Here is an 18,756-nt window from a genome sequence, read left to right as displayed (position 1 = left end):
CTCTGTGTGTGTGTGTGTGTGTGTGTGTGAGAGAGAGAGAGAGAGAGAGATAGTGTGATTCATAATGAAAGGTATATATTTGGTCTTTGTCCTGTTTTCTCACACATTGCTCCTAAAACTCTTGGACTTTCCTCAATGATGAAAACAATGGAAGTGTCTTTTGCTATGTCAATGAGGTGACTTTTGGAAAGAACCAAAGGATGGGGGCTGGTTGCCAGGAGAATCAACCTTGTGGTAAGTCGGAACTTTCAGTCCCACCCACCTGTCTCCCTGACCTCAGTGGAGGGGAGAGGGGCTGGAGGTTCAATCAATCGCCAATGGCCAATGATTTAATCAATCATACCTAGGTAATGAAGCCCTATAAAAATCCAAAAGAACAGGATGTGGAGAGCTTCCAAGGTAGGAATACCAGATTTGGGTGAGAGTGGTGTGCCTGGTGAAGGCATGGAAACTCCGTGCCCTTTTTCCATATCTTGCCCTATATAATAATTCTTCCATCTGACTATTCCTGAGTTATATCCTTTTATTATAAACCAGTGATCTAGTAAGTAAAATGTTTCTCTGACTTCTATGAGCCACTCTAGGAAATTAATTGAACCCAAGGAGGGGATCATGGAAACATCTGATTTATAGCCTGTCAGAAGTACAGATAACAACCTGCTCTTGTGATTGGCATCCTAAGATAGAGGGGGGGTCGCTGGAACCTCCTATAGCCTATTAGTCAGAAACACATGTGATAACCTGGGCTTGGTGACTGGTATCTGAAGTGGTAGAAGGGAGGAAGGTGTCAGTCTTGTGGGATTGACCCCTTCCCTGTGGGATATGACACTTATCCCCAAGTACATAGTGTCAGAATTGAGTTAAATTGTAGGATACCCAACTGGTGTCCTGAGCATTGCTTGGTGGTGTACAGAACCACTCCCGCTCTACACACACATGTTGGTATTAAGTCCAGGGACCCAAAATATTGTGTTTTAAAGTGGTTTTTCCTCAGAAATAGAATGCAGAATATGTGGGTTAAGGAATAGTATGGCTGGGGTCAGGGAAGTTTTCCATTTGGTACACACAGAGGCTTCTTTAATAAAGTAACACCTGAGCAGATACAGAAGGAGGTGAGCAAAGGGTCATGTGTGTATCAACAGAGTTTTGGTATACCCTTTTCATGACTTTGAAATGCATGGCCCAATTTATCAGTTTAGTTACAGCAATAACATTGGTTTCTACCTTCTACTAAGTATAATATCATCCATTAAGAAAACAGAATGTATCAGTCTCCCAAGGCAATAGAAATAAAAGCAAAAATAAACAAGTGGGACCTAATCAAACTTATAAGCTTTTGCACAGCAAAGGAAACCATAAAACAAAAAGACAACCTACGGAATGCAAAAAAATATTTGCAAACGATAAGACTGTCAAGGGATTAATTCCCAAAATATACAAACAGCTCATACAGCTCACGATGAGACTGTCAAGGGATTAATTCCCAAAATATACAAACAGCTCATACAGCTCAATAACAACAACAAAATAAACCCAATCAAAAAATGGGCAGAGGACCTAAACAGACATTTCTCCAAAAAAGACATCCAGATGGCCAATAGGTAATTTCTCAACGTTAATTATTAACAAAATGCAAATCAAAACTATAAGGAGTTATCATCTCACATTGGTCAGAATGGCCATTAAAAAGTCTACAAAAAAAAAAAATGCTGGAGAGGGTATGGAGAAAAAGGAACACTCCTACACTCTTGGTGGGAATGTAAATTGGTCAGCCACTGTGGAAACCCATATGGAGTTTCCTTAAAAAACTAATAATATAGTTATCATATGATCTAGCAATTCCACTCCTGGGCATATATCCAGAGAAAACTCTAATTTGAAAAAATACATGAACCCTAATATTCATAGAAGCACTATTTACAATAGCCAAGACATGGAAGCAACCTAAATGTCCATCCACAGATGAATGGATAAGGAAGATGTAGTATATATATAGTGGAATATTACTCAGCCATGAAAAAGAATGAAATAATGCCATTGGTAGCAACATGGCTGGACCTAGAAACAGTCATACTGAGTGGAGTCAGACAGAGAAAGACAAATATCATATGATATCACTTATATGTGGAATCTAAAAAATAATACAAATGAACTTATTTACAAAACAAAAACAGACTCACAGATATAGAAAACAAACTTATGGTTTCCAAAGGGTAAGGGGGGACAAGGATAAATTAGGAGTTTGGGATTAGTAGATACAAATCACTATATATAAAATTGATGAACAACAAAACCCTACTGTATACCACAGGGACCTATATTCAATATCTTGTAAAAACATTATCATGGAAAAGAATTTAAAAAAAGAATATATACATATTTGTATAACGGAATCACTTTGCTGTATGCCAGAAACTAAAACAACATTGTAAATCAACTGTACCTCAATAAAATTAATTAATTTTAAAATTAACTAATTAAGTTGTAGAAAAGAAAACAGCATGTAGACTATTACACAGAACCTCTACTTCATACAACCATAAGGGTTGGTTAAAAGGATAATACAGTACTTTAAGAAATGGCTTCTGTTAGCCAAGGATCCCTCCCAAATAATAAATAACATGTTGACAAATTTTCAAAAGTGTCAGTCAAGAAGGTAACAATTGCCATATTCACAGGCCCAGGGGCAAATGCGGCGACACTGCTGACAAGATGTCAATGACTAGTGTAAGAAAAGCCTGGTGACCAGCACAAGGTGGTGCCTGACAGCAAATCCATGTAGTACAAAGGAGTCAGTATGAGCAAGGTGAGAGTGATGAAGGTAAATAACAGAAGCTGACATTTAAGAAAAGTGACAGCAGCAATGTTAAATATTAAGACTTGGAATAAAAAGCTCAAAATTGTAAGTCAACAACCTATCAGGCAATCCCTGCTTTGGTGTTAAGCTATTAACTCTGTATTTCTAGGAGGAGAAGTCTCTGATATAGGCTAAGGTGGGGATAAGATGCAGGGAGAAAACCAGTACAGTCTCTCAGAGGTTATTTTGCCACCCTCAACAAGTCAGTTAGGCCTCTTTAAGACTCATTTGTCTCATCTTTAAAACAACGATTGTGAAGGATGTTGTGGGAATCAAACGAGAAAAACTGTAACACTGTTATGCTCATTTTCACCCTTCCATTTCCATGTTAACTGTACCCCACCACCTGTTTTAGCAGTTGAAAGTAGTATTTATCACCAATGATCCGAGTGCATTTGTGAAATCTACTTCCTAAACCTCATGTGCCCTGTAATCCTCAGCATATGCAATTTTTCAACCACAGTTATCAAGTACCTACCATATGGTAGGCATTTGTTGTCCAATCACCTACTATAATACAGGCGTTGTTCTAGGCATTGAAGATACCATAGAGAACAAAACTGACAAAACATCACATTGAAGGCTACATTCCCATGGGATGTTGTCCTGCAGGCAGTGACTATGCAATATATGCTAAGTCATCCAAAAATGAAATAACATCATTTCGAGGGGTGATTGTATGCATTACAAAAGCCCAGTACCTTTGTTCTCATCCCCACTCTGGTACAGAGTTCTCTGATGACTAGCAGGAACTTACCTACGCGTTCTGCCTTCCACAAGCTCAGCTAAAGTTCAGCCAAAAGAACACCACGAGGAAGAGGATGCACAGTTACTGAAAAGAACAGCAGGGCTGAGGATGAAAAAACTTGGCTACAGCCCCAACACGGCCATCACACAGTTTCAACACCTTAACGGTGGCATTACATTTCTCCTGTTCTTTTTTGTGGATCTTATTGCTGTCTTTATCTCTTTGAGGATCTTTAACATACTTATTTTAAAGCCCTTTCAGAAGATAGTTCTATTATTCAATTCTCCTATAATTTGAATTTAATCTTTCAAAGTCTGTTCTTCAGCTTCCTGCCCTATGTATTAAGGGGTTGAATCAGATGATGTTCATATCTCTCTCAACCAACTTCAGCATAGGTTTTCTAATTTGTAAAATGGGGGAAAAATGGTTACTCCAGAGGTAATTTTTCAGTGTAACATGAATGTTAAGCTCCTAAAAAGGAAATGAGCATGTAGCAGGTATTCAGTAGATTAGATTCTTTATTTTTAACATGTATTATTTGGGTTTCAGAACCATAAAAAAATTATAATTTTGTCCTTTTTATGGATGAAAATAGTGAGGCACAAGATAACACATCAGAAACTTTAACCGGTTTCAAGTCTTTAAACTGGGAATTCCACCTCTATAAGTACATTGTGCTGCCTCAGAGCCATTAGTGAGATAACCAAAGGACAATATGACATTCCCAAAGGTCTGAAGGGAGAATTAATGAATAATTAAGTCAGGGCTTGAACCCAGGTCTCTTGACTTTTAGGTTTCCATTACGTCACCTTATCAGGATAATTTTCTTTTTTTTAATTTTTATTTTATATTGGAGTATAGTTGATTAACAGTGTTGTGTTAGTTTCAGGTGTACAGCAATGTGATTCAGTTATACATATACATGTATCTATTCTTTTTCAAATTCTTTTCCCATTTAGGTTATTACAGAATATTGAGAAGAGTTTCCTGTGCTATACAGTAGGTCCTTTTTGGTTATCTATTTTTAATATAGTAATGTGTACATATCAATCCCAAACTCGGATTCTTTACAGCTTGTATTAAGAGTCAACTTTAATAAATCATTGAATGCAGAGAATAAAATTTTAGCTAAAATTTTCAACTGAGTTATTTTGCATTTGAATTTCCCCCAGCAACCTAAAGAATTTTAGTTCTTTGTTCTACTGTGATATTGTCCTTAGCCCTATACAGCTCCAGGCATTAAGGTGTTAAAGATTTGGCATAGAATTCTTAACATCTATAGCCCATTTGGACCAAGTGACACTGCAGTGGCTAAGTTCTTTCATTCAACATCAGCACACGCTGAGATCAGGTTCTGTATGGCATGGATCAGAATTTTCAGAGTTATTTTTTCTACCCATTCTAATCTTGAGTTATCTGCCTGAAGTAGCAATCTACTGCTATATTGGTAAGGAAATATTCTGCCTTTATGGAGACAATTTCATTTTAAATTACTTTTCAGGTCAAATGCTGCCATTTAATAAGGTTTGGAACCTTATACAAAGTCAATAAAAGGCGTTAAAATTACTTATTAGTCATGGCATTTTCTTCCCCTATCACCAACTAGATAGTTTTGTTTTGATAGCTCCATTAGATATAGGCTCATTCCTCAGTTTTTCCTTGATTTCCTTTTACAACATATAGATGACATAAAAAATAAATCCCCCTTCATATACAAAAAGCTACACATTATTAAAATTGAAATTTTTAATAGAAAAAGTATTGTCTCTGATACTTAATAATTACTTTAAATATTAGCTAGGGAATACACCAAAAATTAACATGAATGTACCACCAAAGGCAAATTCTATAGACAGCACTATAGGGTTTATTGTATGCTTATTTACAACACTTAAAATGGACTTTATTTTTCAATAGCTGTAAGCAAATTTAACTTTACTACTTCCCATTGAAAGGGATACAAATTAGATCACATGCACTTCTGATTCTTTTTCAGTCTGAAGGTCCAGTTTCCCAATAAGCAATTGGGCTGAAGTCATCTCAATACTGTGATCCTGACCAAGTGGAAAAACTTAGCATGGAAACAGCATTTAGCCATGACATACTTCAATATTATTTTTCGGAGGCTATCACTACCTCAAACTAAATCCATTATGATTTAAAACTGTCTTTTTATTGATATTCATTGTTTTTCAACCTGACAGTGGCCAAAGATTTATACCAATTTTCTTTTAACACAGGAATTAAAGAGTTTGAAATATATCTTAGAGGACACTTTTTCAATAGGCCTCAAGATTTTAATACAGCTGTCATTTGAAAAGCCTTACCTCCTCTCAGTTGGAGAAGGGTTTAGAGAAGAAACCAGCTCCCTTGATAAGACTGTTTTTATTTGAAGCAGTGGAGGATTCAAAAATTAGTATGACATATTGATGATGCCTTTTTTGAAAGGCATTTTTATTCCCTAAGTAGAAGAAGACTGTAGAGGGCTGTCAATCATTAAACCACAAATGAAGTCCTTTGCCTGGCTAAGATATTTGCAACTATACCAATGCTGGTAAACTAACCACAAAATTATAGCCTTTTCTCCTGCCTCACCCAGATTTCACAGGGGCTGCACACCCAAATAAATGCCTCTTGGCTACCCATTCATCTAACAGCTGGAAAGATGACACTTGACATTTGGAAACTTTCCTGTGAAGATTGCTGCAAGGCTTTCCCATTAGCTTCCTGGTGAGACTGTAAGGTCGAATAAGCTGCCTCAAAACCTGCAAAGGGTAACGGAAATACTCTAATATTAAGCCTGTGCAATTTAAATTTCTAATTCTCAAATCATATTTCTTCAGATACTGTAGAAACCACTGGTATATTTCAGGGCAAAAGAATGCCTTTGAAGATGTGGAATTAAAGTGATATCTTAAGCAATGATGATGATAAGTGCCTTTTATTTAAAGTTGGCACTGAAGGTCTTCTAAGCAAGAGAGACTTGGACATAGATAATTTCTTCTAAGTTTGTTTTCTAAAATCCCAGACTGTCATATTTTTTTAGCAACTGTTCATCTTTGTCCAGAACAGAAATCTTAAACAAAAGGCACTGTCACTACCATTCTTTGGGCTTTATTTTCACATCATAGATGTTATGAGAGATAGGTTTAAAATTTTAACAATCCAACAGTGTGGGTTTGTTTGGAAAATCACTGACCCCAATATAAAATAAAATTGTAAATATTCCAGTATTAAGAAAATGCTGTGATCTTATACATCTTTCAAGTATAAACATAGGACTTTTTTCTCTTTAGAAAGAGACCTTTCGAAGAGACCCCCAAATCAAAAAGTTTTAATAACCTGACAGTTCACTAAAGGTATTAGATAGATAAAATCCTTCACATAATCTCAAATCCTAAAGATGGCAGAAGGTGAAAGATTTCATTTATTGATATGAATGCACATAATTCAATTAGCTTTATAGCAATGATCCTTCTGCACTGTGCCCAGTTTTGAATTCCCCATCTTCAAAGTGTCCTTACAATTTTCTATTCTTGGTTGTTAACTCAGTATTTCCCATGTGAAAGATTCACAAGAATGAATAGGCCTCTCTAAATGTTCAGTCATATGTCCAAATGTAGATAAAATTAATGATTAAAGAGGAAAATGAAACATTTAAAAAAATATATGCAGAAGGGCATTGAAGAAACAGCAGACATGAATGATGTAACTTTGAATCTTGAATTAATCACCATCTGAGACTGAAATCACTTTTTAAAAGTCAATTTAGTGAGGCTGAATTTTACCCTATTAGTGACAATGACAGATAGGGATTCCTCTGGATGGGAATCTCATGGCCTCAAATCACAAAAAAACACGGACACAAACCTAGCTTTCTCACAACATTCCATTAACAAATCCACCAAGAGGAGTCTCAGCTCACAGAGAGAAAATGAAATACTTAGCAATGACTGGATGACTCTTTTCTCTTCAAACTAAAACCACAACTACCATGTTGTACTCACTCACTATATGGTGGGACTATGTCATGTCTCTCTCTCTAGGTACTGAAATCACAAATTTGTTTCACATAGCCTATTGAACTACCATCAGATAGATGGTAATGACTTTCTGTCACTCTTGACCTGGGGCAGATCTGAACTAGTGACCAAAAGGTTAAAGGCTCTGTATCTCATTACTAACCCCCTGAGAGATCTAGTTCTCTCAACAACTAACTATTCTTTTGTGCCTCAACGAAACCAAAAGAAAATACACAAAAACCTCAAGCAGTAGAGAAGCAGGTCATCCATGCAAGGAATTTATGATAGTTTTGAAGAACTTTACAAACACCTATTTCAAAATATACCCATATACTACATACAACTGAGGAGAATCACATTAACTGTGAGAGAAATTCATTATAACCTTCATTAAAATATCATATAAGCTTCACTGAAGCCGAACAACACTGTAGAAAGTTGAGCTGAAAAAACACTGTAGAAAACTAAAACTTAAAAGATACCTGTGCTCTGTGATCTTACAGGGTTAGGAAAGACATTTTAGATCTAGTATGATGCTCTAATATTTATGCGTGTATCTTGTACATACATTCTAAGATAATTTTGCCACAACAATTAGTTTTAGGAGGGATTGACAAAATGGAAAGTATAACATAAAGAAATAATCATAACTGAAATAATCATAACAGTATCAGGCACTTTAACATGGATACTTATTATAGGAATACAGCTTATTTAATTAAGGGTAAAGTTTGAGAAAACAAAAAAAGAATATCATTTGGGAACATGCATATAGACAAACTCATGTACATAGAAGGAACACTGAAACTAAACCAATAATAAAATTAACTTTTTGTTGTAGAAAGTTGACCTCAAATGCTGACTGCCAAGAAACAATATTCTGTAACTATTTAACTTCAACTATTCTGGTTTTTTGCAGTGTGCGGGCCTCTCAGTGTTGTGGCCTCTCCCATCGCGGAGCACAGGCTCTGGACGCGCAAGCTCAGCAGCCATGGCTCACAGGCCCAGCCGCTCCACGGCATGTGGGATCTTCCCGGACCGGGGCACGAACCCGTGTCCCCTACATCGGCAGGCGGACTCTCAACCACTGCACCACCAGGGAAGTCCTAACTTCAACTATTCTGTAACTAAGTATTCAGTGACACCTAAAGTCACTTGTAAGCTCAGTAACCAAAACATTTTTTTTAATGTTTAATGACCCAATGTCTCCTTCCTTACCCTTTGCAGTTTCTCATGAATTCTACCTAGAAGAAACCAGGTGTTATCCTTTTCATTTCTTGCCTATAGTTGAATAAGCTCTATACAAATTCTGTCCTTTATTTGAGTTTCTATTAATTCCGTACTTATCCTTCCACTAATAACTCTTGTCTTTTGCCTTTCAATATTTATCTTTGTACCACCACAACTGCTTTCATAGCAGCAGCATGTACATTTAGATAAACCCATCCACTACCAGTAATAAATATTGTGTTTTTTTTTAATGTTACATATAAGAGATAGTGAATTTAAAATAGAATTCTGAATCACAGAATAGTGACATGACTAAAGGATCACTCTAATGATGTAATCAAACCTGTGACTTTTGAGATAATTTCCGTATATTCAGATTGCTTTATTTGACAAAACGTCTCATGTTTACAAGATCATTTTCTGAGAACTACCATGATTACTTTAGGAAAAATGAACTTCTGATCTAGGATTAGACTTAGAAGAATTTAGCTTGTATTCTATCTCCAAGTTCTCAGAGAAGGCCATAGCAATGGTGAGATATCATATAGTCTTTTTTCCCTCTACGTTGACTAAATTTTTGTTTGTATGTCAATACTAGAACAAAGTAAGTGCTGAATCTTCTGAATGATTGTATTTTTGTAAAGAACATTTGGTATTAAGGTATTAAGGTCCTCTTTGGTAAAGTAGGACCTTAGGCACCTTTTACACTCTCTTAACATAGTTCTTTGCACCAAACAGATTCACTAGACTAGTTTCTTCTCTCCTTTTCCTCTCTGAGATATACAAAGAAATGCCAAGGAGTACTGAATCTTTGTAATGGGTGGGGTTCTCCTGTGTGCCTATGAACCTTCTACTCCACCTGTTGAGTTGTGTGCTTATGAAGAGTCAGTTGTACATTCTTTACCCCATTTGTGTTGGCTCAAAGTGTAAATAAAAATTATATAAATCGATGAGCTATACGAATGTGAAAAGAAAGAGGGTTGATTCTGTGAAAACTAAGTTGAATGTTTTCAAAAGATATGATAAAAAGGTGAGTTACTAAAAAACAGTTGCTGTCAAATTAAGTGTGACAGAAACAACTGAAATGACTTCAGAGCAATCATAAAAACCCAGAAAATTGCTACGTTCCTTGAAAATGTGGCTCCACTTTAAAAAACAAAAATGGAAGTTGTAGACAATATATTATAGTTAGGTTTAGATAAGAAATATTCTAGAACTCCAGTGACTGGATTGAAAAGATCTTGGCCCTGCTTATTTTTTTTAAGAGAAATGAAAATGAGAAAATATCTAAATGCATTAAAATAAAATGATATGCTTAATATATGTGTATATCCTTTTTATACGTCCCCATTTTAACTTTTTCGGATTAACCAAACAATTATTGATAACTGTTTCATAGGACAAGATAACTTTTTTGTACTCCTGTGTTTTTAAATAAATGCTCTAGATTTAACCAATTTATCATTGATAAATGTTCTGGATTTACCTATATAATTAAATGTCTGATTTTTACTCCAATTAATAATTAAATAGCCTTTAATCATACTAACTGAGCTAATTGCCCCTCTATTTTCTTTCTCTGGGAAGTTCAAATTCCTAGAACTTTTCTATACACTTAATCATTCTGGTTAAGGTATATTTTTGGCCAGAATTAAGTTATACACATACTACAGCCTCCAATCACAATCTTTAATTTCAGTTTCAAACTACAGAGGAACTCTCAGGAGAAGTTCTATTGCATTATTATATTTTTAAATTTTAACACATACTGTAGGGGAAGGTGTGAAGGACTGCTGCTAATTGGCAAGAAAACTAAGATTCCAGAGTTGAAAAGTACCAGGGAAGTAGTCCAGTACAGGGGAACTTAACAGCTAGACATTTGTGTGTTCAAATCTTGGCTTCATTTCTAACAGGATACTGACCTTGAATAGGTTTATCATTTGAGCCTAAAGTAAAGTAGGTAAAGTTGGTAAAGCATTTTTACCAGCTATGAAACATAGATAATGATGCCTGTTTAACAGGGTCATTATAACCAAAAACTGTACAATGTATGATAGATGCTAAACAATTAGTGGCTGTTATTTCAACGGTTGACAAGTGAATATAAAAGGCATGTTCCAGGGAGGATAAAAATCAGGGACTACTCCTTTTGAGTCTTCTCTAATAATTCTAGTCAACATTGATTTCTGTTCTTTGACTAATTTAGCATTTATTTGTTATAGTAAATTTAGCTTTCTATTACGTCATATATATTTTTCTCTAACTATTTCACATGGATGAAATAACTGAATTCAAACATCATTATAAGCTCCTTTAGAGAAGGAAGGCTGATGGGTTAATGTGGTTAATTTCTTTTTTTTTCCTATTACAGAACTTTTTATCTATCCATCTGTCCATATACATGCACACACACAGACACAGACACATACACACACACACTAGTTAAATAAATCCATTACAAAGATACAAGTGCGAATTTGAAAATTTATAGAATTTTTTTGTTTACCTGTAGTCATTCTTTCAGTTACATACTCTTTCTTTGGGTACGCTGTCAAAGTTATCTTAGATAGTCAGTATTCTCATTTAAGTGAAAGAAGAAAACTCAAATATGCCTGGACTCCACTAATATCATAGTATTATAAACAAGTGAGGTGAAGTCATACTGGATCACTTATTAGTACAACTAAAGAAGAGCAAGTTTAATATTTTAAAATAATGACTTACAAGGAGGGAAATGTTGACAAAATGAAAAATATTTCTCTCTCTATAAATTCCAGATCTGACACTATCACTTCTTTATTCAAACAGTTCCTACCACATTCCTGCCTCATTACATACTCCACATTAAATTCCCAAACTAGGTACTCTCATCATGTTCTAACCCCAGTATAATAAACCCCAGATCCTTTCTCCCATTTTTCCTATATAGTCTCCATGTTCAGGGCCTCCACTAGCTCAGACTGCCTTTTGGTGAAAACAAAAGAAAAAGCTGTAGCACAGGTGCAAGGCTTAGGGAGCAGGCAGAAAGCACCTTTGTGAAAATTCAAGGAAGGCACTCCTGCCTCTGAATAGAAGCAGCACAGCAAAAGATGCCATTGTTTGGTGAGTGGAGGTTGGTCTGGATTTCAGCCAACTGGTACCCTTGTTTGGGTAGCCCTTGCACAGTGGGCAAGCTATGCAATCTTATCCAGTAGGCTTCTTTAAGTTCCAGCGATTCAAATCACTCAGCATTCTTCCAGTTTTTCTTATCTTCCCTCTTTACGTGTATCTTGATTTTTATGAAGTCTGCTCACTCCATATCCTGATACCCACCTCCAGGCAGAATCAATCATTAACTCTTCCATACTGCCTCGTGCCTTTACATTTTTTATTACTGTGTTTGTTATTTTGTATTATATGTATGCTTCCATAACTATTTGTAAAGCACCATTTTAAAAAACTACTGCTTACTGAATGAATGAATGAATCCATGCATGAATGACTACACAGATAGACAGATGGTTGCATATGGATGCATAAATGAATGACCTTAAACAGCCTCTTTCAGTCGTCATCTGTTAAAATACTACACTTTGACTTTCTATTCAAATCTCCTCTTTTATAATTTTTCTCTGATACCATTTTAACAGTCCAAAGGGAATAATCTCTAATAATTCACAAACAATAAATATTTAGAGCTCAGACTCTTTACTAAGAACTTTCCATAAATTCCCTTATGTATTCTTCCCTGAAACCCAATAGGGTAGCAACTTTATTATTGCTCCTTTATTAATAAATCATTTCTTTACCCCTAAGAAGACCACATCTTAGAGCAATGAAGTGACTTTCCCAAGGTCATACAGTTTGAAAGTATTGTTGAAATCAGATCTGTTTAGTTCAGAGCTCAAATTTCTAACTACTCTATTATACTTCTCCTCATTTATTCACTTTGGTACCCTCCCAAAGTCAAGTGTTAGACCCAACAGCTGGTACTCAATAAGTGGTAATTGATTAAATTAACTAACAAAATTTAAGTGAAGCTCACTTCAGATAACTATGGGAATTACTGAAATCCCAACATGTGTGTCTTTAAATAATCACATTTACCTGAAAAAGTGTATTTCAAAGAAATTCTAAATATCCAACTGCAATGATTGCATGTATGAATTAATACTATAATGTATGTATAAAATCATTATTTTAAGTCCACTGTCTAGTGTTGCATGTTTCCCCAAAGTATAACATAAGACAAGGTGTTATAAACCTTCATTCATGAATACACTTCAGGCATTATATAAATTTTTCTAAACTAATGCTACATTGGTAAGAAAACACTAGTTATTTACAGTGCTAATTAACTTATATAACAAATATATTAGTTTTCTTAACTCTTCTTTAAATTCCTTTAAAATCAATTATCCCTACATTTTTTCCTATTTAATGATGAATATGCTCTTTATTTTGAGGGTATATTAGTAAGCTAGCAGGCCACTGGCTTGTGTAGCATCAGACCAGTAAGAAGGCTTCAATCAGGGAAACATAGGATGCTAAAGAACACACTAGAAGGAAAGTGTTTCTGGAAGAGGAGAAGGAAGCAAAACCTGAAGGACAAGCGGGATACAGACAGGTGAAATGGGTGGAGTCAGGAAAGGCCCAGATGTAGGAGATAGATATCTTGATGTGTTAGGGGAAACTCAAATTGGTATCACAAGCTAAGGAGTTTGGACTTCATCTTGAGCATAAAGAGGAGCCTCTGAAGGTTTTTAAGTGAGGAAATTAGGATCAAATTTGTATTCTAGAAAGATGACTCTGGCTGCAGCATAGGGGCTTTGGATTTGACAGGGGGAAATTGGGGGCAATTTTAGGAGGTGATAGAGGCCAGAACTAAGTTACTGACAGTGTAAAGAGAGAAAAATCCTACTTTGTCTATATGTTCCTTTTTAGTCTCATAACTGCTTAGCACTTTGTATCCAACACCCTCGCAGAAGAGTGAAAGTGTTCATTTTACCTGACAGAGATTTTATCTGCCTTCTGTTTTCACTGCATTTCTAAAATGTCATTCAATACTTTCTTTGACAAATCTGAATTCTTCAGCCAAACCCAAAACTTTTACTGGTCACAAATTTTTAATTTTTTTATATTTTAAACACTATCATTCCTAGCAATATATATTTAAAGCACATGCACTTTTTTTTCATAATACCTAAGAGTCTGTGTCTTTCCTTTCATGAGTAAGTGGAAACTAACTAAAATGATTGCTCATTTTTATCAGCACACATTTATCAGATTCAGGAAAGTAGAAAGATAACAGTGAAGTTAAAAAAAAAAATACCCTTAAGAATCTTTCTGAATGATAATTGTGAAGCACTACAAAACCACCATCATCATAAAATATAGTAAACATTCTCTATGTCTTTTAATTTAAAAGCTACAAATGGATTTAAATATTTAGAAAACAATAACACACACCATTCTCCACTTGCCTATGTTCAAGTTTACTGTTTCAAATCTCTCTAGCATCTCTGCCTTCCCACCATTTTCACTTCTGCAAACTGAATTCACATCTTCACTAGGTTTTATCTGGCGTAGCACAAAAGCCTTTTCCCTTCTCCTGGGTCTACCTTCATTTCTTCAAGGAGTTAACAGACTGGTCAGTGAGATGTCTGGTCAACCCAAAATCGTATTTCACACAAAAATTAAGCAAATTAAAATAAGTGTATGAAAGTCTTTACAGGTGTATAATTGACCAGGCATATATGATAGAAAGAAGAAAAGAAAATTTAGATTGGGGCTTCCCTGGTGGCACAGTGGTTGAGAGTCCGCCTGCTGATGCAGGGGACACGGGTTCGTGCCCCGGTCCGGGAAGATGCCACGTGCCGCGGAGCGGCTGGGCCCGTGAGCCATGGCCGCTGAGCCTGTGCGTCCGGAGCCTGTGCTCCGCAACAGGAGAGGCTACAACAGTGAGAGGCCTGCGTACCGCAAAAAAAAAAAAAAAAAAAAAAAAAAGAGAGAAAGAAAATTCAGATAAATAACTCATAAATAAGGGTGTGTACAGCAGTGCTGTTTTATGAGAAAAATAGGTGTGTGAACACACTAGCATAAATCTTTCAACTGTGTTTTCTTAAGAATTATCTCTATTCTGAGACTGTGCTGTTTCCTACTTTTCTCATAAACTTTCTTGTTAATAAATGTGAGTAAATATTATAATTTCATGTGTTTGAGTGTTCATTTTAATGCTGTTACTCAGCAAAACAAGAAGCAATCAGCCCTATATTGGCTTCCAAATTGATTTTGAAAATTTTATTAGCCTGAGTAATCCAGAGTTTGAGGACCACTGATGTAGAGGATTTGACTCTAGGAATCAGAAATGTTAAATACTGGAGATGAAACAAGTTTAGAAGATCATGTTTGGTTTAAAAGAAGTGAGTTTGAAGTGTAGGTAAATATATATCCAAATGGAGTGGTGAATTTGAAATGTAGTTTAGACAAGTGAAGATGTTCAGCAGACAGCTGGATCATGGAATGCCCTACTGGAGATACAGATTACGGAGTTACACACTTAGGAGCCTTGGGAGAACACTATGAAAATAAGAAATAAGAGTAGAATGAGAAAATTAAAAGAGTGATAAGTTTTGGGACAGAAAAAGTGAAAAAGCCAAAGCAGGAGTCCATCCTGGGTAGTTGTCTTGAACTGTTCTTGCTGTGAATTTCTGAGGCCATACGGACTCTCCAAAATACAGATGCTGCAGCAACTAGAGCCAAAACCACTACCGACATGTCTCCTTTGTATTCCCAGATTTCTGTCTGTTAAAATTTCATTCTTTTTCCCCTTTTCTTCCTAGCCTAGTCCCTTTTGATTTATGAATGATTTGGACAGAATTCTTAATTTTAGACTTATCATCTCCCCAAAACACTGCTTCCTCTGTCTCTATGCACAACCAGTAGACTGTGGTTTATACCCATTCTTAGAGCATTACCTCTATGGGACACCACACCACCCTCTGGCCCAGATCGCAACATCTCAAGCCCCACTACTCAGAGATGCCAAGGTGAGGTGGGAGTAGGTTGGTTAACTGAACATAAAAAATATGATGTAATCAGTACCAAGTCCAGGCCCTACCTAGTAAGTAAGTAGTCATGGATGAATTACAGAAAGAGTAGAGAACAACCAGAATAGACTAAATGGTGGTGACAAAGAGGAAGAAAAATATTCAAGGAAATGGAAACATTAAAGACAAAGTGAATTTTGCTAGCATGTGAGAAACCAAAGAAATCAAAAGAAGGGAGGCAGGAATTATATCGTGAATTTAGAGCCTTTCTTGAATAGGAAAGAAAAATAAGGATTTTATTTACAAGAGCAAACTTTTCCAGAAACATTTTATGTAAATGAGGTTACTGTGTCTACATTTAGTTAAATTACAGAGCAGGAAAAGAACAGAGCATTTTGTCAAAAAGTAAGACAACTGAAATCTAGTAGATATGGCTTTTTCCCCAAGAGCACAAAATTACTGTACCAGAATATGCTTAACTTTATATTTTATCATTTTTACATTCTGCATTTATATCATAACAGCAAATAGTGAAAAAATAATTACAATTGAAATTTATAAAATTTTTGTTTTCTTTTCAATTAGGTGCAAATAATTTAGGAAGTGAATAGGAACTCACTGATCCACATGGACAGACAACATAATTTTCTGGACTGTGCAAGATTATTAGGAATCTAGATTCTATATCATACTGCATATCGTCCAGATTTGATAAATGTATTATCTATGTCTTTAAGCATTGATAAATATTTTGAATACAGGATGAATAACTTCATAGTATTCCACTGGTAGAAATGCATAAATGAATTTTCAGTCACCTAAACAGGTCTGCTATCCAGTCCACTTTTAAAAAAATTTATCCAAGTAAATATGTATGTGACCTATTGCATATATAGTTACTATATACCTTATAGAAATGCTCATATGAATGAGTAGCAAAAATAAAGAAGTACTTATCCATTGGAAAAAATTAACTGAAATTGATGGCAAACACCTACCTGTATGTATTTGTGAATGTACCAAGAGGCTTGCTTTCCGTCATTCACGGATTCCACCGTAGTGTTAGCCATACCAACAACATCACCACCTGCAAACACCCATGGTTCACTGGTTTGCATAGTTTCTGGATCTACTTCTGGGAGATCCCATCTGTTAAATTTTATAGGGCTCAAGGCTTCTTTTACTGGAAAAAAGTGAAAGACAACAGGCAATGACTAATCTGTGCATCACATAAAAATAATTTGAAAATTAAGAAAAATTATGATGTAATGATTGTTCTAGGGATTCAAGCAACTGTTTTTAATGAACCATAAAAATGGAAAGTTAATGAAATATCTTAGTTAACAACACATTCAAAGTGTACTGACTTAACCAATTCAAAATGAAACTCACATGTAGGTGTTAAAGACCACAGATTTGGGCAATGTTTCAGATCTGGTATTTATGTGTAAGATGTTTGGCAGACTACAGTCCTTTAAATATTCTAATGGTTATAAAACGCATTTTCTAAAACTTTGTCCATGACCATTATTTTCACAAATTTGTCACTACTCTTATGAACGCAAATTTATTCCTGTGTAACATTGATGTAAGTTATATTGTGAATTTGGATCAACTGCCAATCTCTTCCTTTCACAGCAAGTTTTATGAACAAAACAAGACATATCTTCTACGTTTCCATCAAATTACTTACACTTAATGTTAAGCGATTTAATGGACCCAGAATACAGTTACATTTAGCCAGCAATTTCCGTTTTATTTTGTAAAAATCTACAAATGCAACCATTAACATTAGTTCCTTGTGGAAATTGCTCTGTAAAAGAGATTTAAATTATCTGCTAAATATGCTATGTTCCAATGAATCTAAACATGTCAGGAAAAGGAAGAGGTTGAGTCCCTTTAAGAAAAATTACCTAAAGGAAACTCACTCGTCACACGATCTGGATATTTGGAAGAGACAAAAGAAAATAAGTTAGATTAAGGGGTTGATCTAGAGAAGAAATAAAGAAAGGTAGACAGTACCATATATGATGGAGCAAACTGAGCCAGTGTTTAAGATAAAATGTTCTTTCCAGGTATTCATATCATGAATTTTAAGCACAGCTTCTCAAGATAGACTAAGGGAGTTATTTTTTACTCCAATTGAAAAGAAAATATAACAATATAAACAAAAGGAGAAAATATTGGAAGCTCTTAGAATACAAAAATTAGTTGTTGAATAGATGAATAATTTAAGTTTAAAATAAAATAGCCAAACCATGTTATTCTAAAATTATTTTTTTCTGAGCAATAGAAAAAAAAAAAACATAAAATAAACCCTGGTGCATATCTGTAGCTTTCTATTTGAAGAATATTAGAAATCTAGAGAACTATTAAGGGACTACTGTTGATTGTGTTTTCCCCACAAGACTGTAGGTTCCATGAGAACAAGAATGTGTCCATGCTATACTGCTTACCACTGTGCCACCAACCCTAGCACAGCACTTAAAACATAAGAGACACTCAATTCAATGGATGGATGGATGGATGGATGGATGAGTAGATGGATCAATGCCATCATGCTCAGGTTTTTATTTAAAAATCTTCTATTGTTTGTATCTCTGATGCAATTTCACCCTTCATTGAGAGTAAAATTAAATATTCATGTAATTATTTTCAGTACAGAATGGCATTCTGAGAAGATTTTTCTATTGTCTTTAAAGGTCACATGAAAAGAGACCTTTAGCATTTGTTCCCCGTTTCATAACAGATCATCACTACCATTTGTTGACAGTTACCTGAGTTGCAAAACATCGATAGTGAACATGGCTCATCAATTCAACCTATTATAATAATGGTAACTGTAACACACCATCATTGAATGGTATAGAC

General features: G+C 35.2%; 1 protein-coding gene across 2 annotated transcripts in view; it reads right to left on the bottom strand.

Annotated features, from left to right (window-relative positions):
- DPYD (dihydropyrimidine dehydrogenase) overlaps positions 1 to 18,756 on the bottom strand; it is a 795,698-nt gene that overhangs the window by 398,608 nt on the left and 378,334 nt on the right. For both annotated transcript variants that reach the window (XM_004263062.3, XM_033437294.2), the window contains exon 12: positions 16,884 to 17,068. In XM_004263062.3, the coding sequence (XP_004263110.1) occupies positions 16,884 to 17,068 (185 nt within the window). The remainder of the gene's footprint in view (positions 1 to 16,883; positions 17,069 to 18,756) is intronic.

Source organism: Orcinus orca, chromosome 1 (assembly GCF_937001465.1).
Source record: "Orcinus orca chromosome 1, mOrcOrc1.1, whole genome shotgun sequence".
NCBI classification, from domain to species: domain Eukaryota; kingdom Metazoa; phylum Chordata; class Mammalia; order Artiodactyla; family Delphinidae; genus Orcinus; species Orcinus orca.
This window is presented reverse-complemented; position numbering and strand designations above follow the sequence as displayed.